The sequence below is a fragment of the Quercus lobata genome, unplaced genomic scaffold, assembly GCF_001633185.2.
Source record: "Quercus lobata isolate SW786 unplaced genomic scaffold, ValleyOak3.0 Primary Assembly Scq3eQI_107, whole genome shotgun sequence".
Lineage (NCBI taxonomy): Eukaryota > Viridiplantae > Streptophyta > Magnoliopsida > Fagales > Fagaceae > Quercus > Quercus lobata.
Window position 1 is genome coordinate 193,783 of NW_022154705.1, and position 6,218 is coordinate 200,000.

Consider the following 6,218-nt stretch of genomic DNA (forward strand, 5'->3'; position numbering starts at 1 on the left):
TGTGTTAACTTATTTGCATTAAAATTATTCTATATTGGCTGTCAAACTTTCTATATTTTAAATATCATAATAATAATTATATCACCGTCTAATAAGGTGAATTAAACTCCATTTAATACTTAGAATTCTCAAAAAATAAAAAAATAAAAAACCTCCATTTAATACAACTAGATGTGAGGTTTAGAGGGTGTTTGGATTGGAAGTATCTCAAAACTCAAAACTTATAACTCAAAAACATAACTCATTTCTCAAAACTCTATCTCACTCAAAACCCAAAACTGAAAAAAATTGTTTGGCTCCAATATCTCAAAACTGAGCCCCACATCTTAGTCCTCAATTTTTTCACTTTTTGGTAGAGCCCACAGCCTTCACAGGTCAGAAGGTCGGTTTTCTCTTCCTAGTATCCTCTTCTCTTTCCTTTCACCCAATACTATTTTGTCTTCCTATCTCCACAGACACACACATGCCGAACCTAAGAGAAAGGTCTGAGCTTTTTTCTTTTCTTATAACAAGTCCTTCTATTTTGCCAATTTCCAAGTTTGTGAAAATGAAAAATTGTGTATAGATTCTTTGTTGTTTCAGATTCTTTCCAGTCCTCCTATAACCCTATAACTTTTTGTTGTTTCAAATTCTTTGATCTGTATTGACCCTTCTTTGTGATATCAAATTTGCTCTTTCATTAGGGGAAAAAAAATCTGTCCTTCATGGACATATACTAAGTATCGACAAAAACCAAATGAAGATGAGAGACAGAAAGCATTACTGAAATATATATATATATATATATATATATATATATCAAATACATAAATAAAGAGGCCTTAATTGCTTTAATAGTGATATCTTCACATACACATTGGGACCAGTATATGTGTATATATATATATATATATATATATCAAATACATAAATAACCTGTGCATTATCAACAATGCTTTGACATAACCTATGCATTGTAAACAATCTAATTTGTTTACATATCCAAGAAGCAATATATATATACACACAAAAATAAACATTTGAATATTAACATAAAGATGATATAACATATTCCATTGTCAAATTATAGAAATAATATATAAGTTACAAAATACATTGTCAACAAGGCTTTGACAATGAAGATATATACTGACCCCCTAAATAACATCAACATAATGCATCATATCATCCAAAAGATGCATTATGTACATTGTAGTTAGTGAATAGGTGTCACCTCCATCTCCTTTTCAAACCCTAACGATTACCAGATTATTTGATGTTTCTCATCTCTGGCCTTGGCTTGCACCCGGTTGATATTCTCCAATTCCAAGCAGGTCCTGCAAATGTAAAACTACAAATGTGAGCTTTCACTTTTCAGCAGAATAGTAGGCTATATTAATATTTAATAATAATAAAAATCCCTTTCAAAATTTCTCTTTGTTTTACAAAGATGTCTCTAATCACAAAAATTTAAAAATGAGAACAGGATAACTTAAAATTCAAATGGTGAAATAGATCCATTTCCCCATTATCCATCAAATTCTTCGGAGAAAGTGAATCATCAATATCTAAAAGAAAGCAAAATATCATTGTGGGACTGGGAATGTCACATGCATAGTGTGCCAACTTGTGTGCTATGGGAAAAAAAAAAGAAGAATAATAAGGGAATTTCAATTTTATGCAAGAAAATCTTGATGTTACACATAGCTAATCCAGCATGCAGCAGGGTATAGAACATCAAATTGTACAAATAATGACTTCATAGCATTGGAAATGAAACAATGCAAATTAGAATCATGGGTCATGCACCATTTTCTAATGGTTAGCTACGGAGAAGAAAGGCTCAGGTATTAGTTAATGAGGCAAGACAGCATATCCTAATATGAATGATACAAATAATGCAATATTTGAGTCATTTACAGGTCAGCCAGTGAAGCTTGTAAGCATCTAAATCCATGACACATTGTTGTAGCACTTCCAGACAAATTATCTGAAAATGTTGTCTTTGTGTCTAGAAATCTTTCCCAAATTCCAACATTTGATCAGTGTCTTGCATAATCTTCATAATGAAAGCTCTGATACTATCTTCATACGATAGAGGTATCACCAACTTGTAACATTGAGACTTGACAACAGCTAGCTTCAAGAGACTAAAATTTTTATGCAAGCACATATTTAACATTCAGGAAAATTTTCTTAATGAAAAATACTTGAAATTTTATATTGTTTAACAAAATTTCTACTTTTGTCTTCTAGACTACATGTTGTGCAAACAATGGCAATTGTCTGTAGACCAAAGGGCATCACCTCCCTCCTCTAAACAAAGAGTGAAGGGTGGGCCATAGGTTCAACCTAGATGTGACATTTAACTTTGCCTTGAAGAAACAATATGTGACGAATGGCAATCAACTTAATGTAACTTACTGAGCTATACTACTTGCTCCATTTTATTATTTATGGCATCCATACTGACAATATGGTTTAATACTCAAAAGCCAGATAACATACTGCATGTATGCCCGAACCACAAATTCAGCACGCTGAACATTTCGATTTTCATCAAATTCAATAGTCTTGTCTCTGATTTCAAAAGAAAGGTTGAAGTAGAATGATATCTTCCTCCACCCTGCTTAATACAGACACCGGATGTCATGTTTACTGCTTCATGTTGAAACAGCAAGAGAGGAGATACCCATAATCTTTTACCTGATTTTTTTATGAAAGGGTTTCCAGAAATCATCACGTAATCGCTTCTCTCCAATATCTGTCCATTGAATGACACAGACAGCATTTGATTAGAACAAATTGCATGAAATTCTTTTGGAGTGTGGGATGTGTGGCACGTGCACCCATCCATTACAGGAGCATGTAACAACTGACACTATATTGTGTCTGTGTAGATATTTTAAGTTCATTCCAAACATATGAAAGAAATTCATCTAAACAAGCAGGGAAATAGTAACTTAAGCCTGTAGGACAGTAAGAGGTATAAAGTAAAAGGAAAACTAAGTAAATTCAAATTTAAAAAGTTGCTAGCTGAAATCCAAAAAGGCAACATAGACATTAATGAAAACAACTGCACTAAAGCCTAAAGGGTTGTCTTATCAAATGTACACTTAGGCTAGAAAACTTGGGTTTTACTTTTACCACTTCTTAAGGTAAACGTACAACAAAAATCAAATTCACCAAAAGACCTGACCAGAGAGAAGAAATGGGGAACATAGGAAGGTTCTGAAGAAACTTCCAACCAAAGCGCAAGGGTTGTGTCTCATTAGAAGTACTAGTCTACAATAAGATGTATTTCAAATTACACCAATATATAAGACACATTCTACCATGTGCTTGTAGTTGTGTCTCATCAACATAATGCTGGTCTGAGTGCCCTCTATCACTAATCCAAAGGACACCCATTGTCACATAATTAAAATCTTACATATCCTATCATAATTGAGTGCCATATTAATCATACCTGTCGAACACCAAAACTCAATGGTTTTTACTAAAGTACTACTAAATTGTCTCTTCTTTAATCTTACATCAATACTTTATACTATGAATTAAACCCTTACAACTGAATACAAATCCTCTGAAACAATAGGCAAATTTATCACATATAACATATATCATACATTAAACAAGAACAAAAATACAATTCATTAGCATCCAAGTCCATCATTGTTGAAAAGATTTAACATTTTGTGTTTCTTACATGCCACGCTTGAGAAAATAATAATTTGATTTCACACAAGCAAAATCAAATTCATCCAATATATAACATAAAAATTAATTTTGAAACTCAAATCAAAGTAAATTACCGCCATAGCTGTATTCTGATACTCCTTAAACAGCGAAACTGAAGGGAACCTCCCAGACAAGCTATGCACCATATGCTTCTCCTCGCTCAGCCCATAGCGTTCCGAACGAGGACTAAGCTCCTTCACACTGAACTTCCCAATCTCCGGCGACAAATGCGCTTCCGGCGATGAATACACCGGAGTGGTCGGAGTGCGCTGCACGTTTTTGAGCACGATAAGAGGACTAGTCTCGTTAGCTTCCGAAGCACAAGTCCTTGCGAACTTGCGCGGCGGGCGATAAACCCAGGGTTCCTGAATCGCCTCGCCTTGGGCCGAAACCCTAGATTAGGTGTCGGAATGGTTGGAGTTTGGGGTTTTAGGGTATTTAGAGAGCTTTGATGGCGGCGAGGGGTTTGAGATTGGGGATAGGGATTGGAAATTGGGGGATTTGGAGGCGGAGTCGATTAGGGCCCATAAATCGGCGGAGTCGATTACGGCCCATAAATCTGCGTCGTCGAGGTCCCTGTCGTCGGCGACGGAGTGAGGAACTACGGAGGCCATTTTTTTGGGTGCTGAGGCTTTGGATTTTTTGAAGATTGGAAATAGAGCTTTAAATTTGTGAGAGGTTTATGATTTTGAGCTGAGAGGTAGGAAAATCTGGTTTCTTCTCAATTCTGAAGAAATAAAAGGGTAGCAGTGGCCACTGGGCACGGCGCGCGAGAAGATGTTTTTTAAATTCAAATTTGTTTGATGCGAGGAAACGGTGTCGTAACACTTTACTTTGCTGGGTAACCGTAGTCGTTTTCGGGTATTTGTATTGGTCTTTGCAGTTGGTGAACAAATTCTGTAATAATTTCATTTTTTTATTTATCTATATCTATATTACTATTTAAGGGACTACACCTGTTTGGATTAGATTTTTTTTTTTTGTTTCAAAATGCTCCTATTTCCTAGGTTTAAGTAGGAACAAAATTAAAGGATAGTTCGGTAAAAATACTTCTAACTTTTACTAAAATATTGCCTACAAAATAGGACCACAATTTTTTTTTTTACAATTTCAAGCAAAATAAATCCTAAATTTTAGGATTTTAGAATCCTCTACTAATAGCCTACTGATCAACATGGTTTTACATTAAAAAAAAAAAAATGTTTTAGGTATTTTTATTCCTAAAAGTTTGCCTATTATTTAGAAGCAGTTTCCTCCACAATTTTATAATTTTATCTTTAAAGATAACTTCCCCAATATCATTTTTCTCTTTCAAACTTTACGTATATAGCAATTGCTTACAGAGTCATCATATGAACGGTTGTTTTTTTTTTTTTTTTTCCCCCTCTCATTTTACTTTGTATTTTGCAATTATATTTGTGGGGACCGGCCCAGAATAATGGATTGGCTGGGCCCTGGGCCCGTCCGAGGACTAGTTTGTTCGAGGAGACATTGTGGCCTAGGCAATTCTTATGTAGGCCTACTGGAGCAAAGAGAACACGTCCGAGGAGTAACTCCTCCTCGGAAATTGCAAAATCCAGACCAAATGTGCGTCCCATCCCCTGTAGTGGCACCTCCAAATACGTAAAAAGGAAGGAAACCTGAAATATCTCAGCAAAGGCTGTCACCACCACATTAAATGCATCACAACTACTCTCCTGGCCGCATTAATGAGGAAAAGACCTCTGAACAGTGCTACCTTGGCCACTGCAACTCACAAAAAATTGATAAGGGTGTCTGATGGGACGTGTGCTCAAGTAGGGGTTTGTTATTAATGATCCAAAATGCAGAAACAGCAAAAAACACAGAAAGAGAGAAAAGAAGAAGAAGAAGAAGAAATGGAGATGCAGCTCAAGCTGAACCAGGCCGCGCAAGACCAAGCCACGCAAGACCAGGCCACGCCAGGTCTAGGCCGTCGTGCGACCCAGGCCACGCATGACCTAGGTTGCCGTGCAACCCTTGTTTCTGTTTCTAGGTTTTTTTTTTTTTTTTCTTCTCTGATGAACACATATTTTCTGTTGTTGCGGTTTTCTTTTCCTGTTGGCCTTGTGGTTTTTTTTGTTTTCTTTTTAAATGTAAATCGAGTCTTAGAAACTTGATTTCCATGTAGATGCCACGTGGAAAAAGTGTCACATCAGACATGAACAACCCATAAAAATCGAGTCCCAAAAACTCAATTTATAAACCCTAAATCGAGTCTCTTAGACTTGAAATGCTAGTAAAAAATATAGTTTGGGAACGAGAACTACTAACTATATAGTTTGGATTTTATGGCCATTTGGCCATTTTGGCCCTATTTTTTGGGTAAGGATTAATTTAGAGTATTTATTATAATTTGGGATTACTACATTTTCTAATCACAAAAAAAATCTAGGGGTGTGATGAAAAATTATTTCACCACACATAATACTCATCACACCCCTAGGTTTTTTTTGTAATTAGAAAATGTAGTAATCTCA

At 35.5% G+C, this 6,218-nt stretch overlaps 1 protein-coding gene across 1 annotated transcript; it reads right to left on the bottom strand.

Annotated features, from left to right (window-relative positions):
• Nucleotides 1-1,079: 1,079 nt before the first annotated feature.
• On the bottom strand, nucleotides 1,080-4,464 carry LOC115972876. Its single transcript, XM_031093110.1, has 4 exons — nucleotides 3,795-4,464; nucleotides 2,686-2,743; nucleotides 2,488-2,605; nucleotides 1,080-1,316 (listed from the first exon to the last, which is right to left on the bottom strand). The coding sequence occupies exons 1-4, from the start codon at nucleotides 3,864-3,866 to the stop codon at nucleotides 1,241-1,243; spliced, it is 324 nt and encodes a 107-aa protein (XP_030948970.1). The 5' UTR covers nucleotides 3,867-4,464; the 3' UTR covers nucleotides 1,080-1,240.
• Between the last annotated feature and the right edge of the window lie 1,754 nt (nucleotides 4,465-6,218).

Bases quoted from the DNA above. Each gene is read 5' to 3' on its own strand.
- LOC115972876 (XM_031093110.1), bottom strand. From the start codon at position 3,866: ATGGTGCATAGCTTGTCTGGGAGGTTCCCTTCAGTTTCGCTGTTTAAG. The intron at 2,744-3,794 runs GTAATTTACTTT...TTCAATGGACAG, and splicing joins ATCAGAATACAGCTATGGCG to ATATTGGAGAGAAGCGATTA. The intron at 2,606-2,685 runs GTAAAAGATTAT...TGTATTAAGCAG, and splicing joins CCCTTTCATAAAAAAATCAG to GGTGGAGGAAGATATCATTC.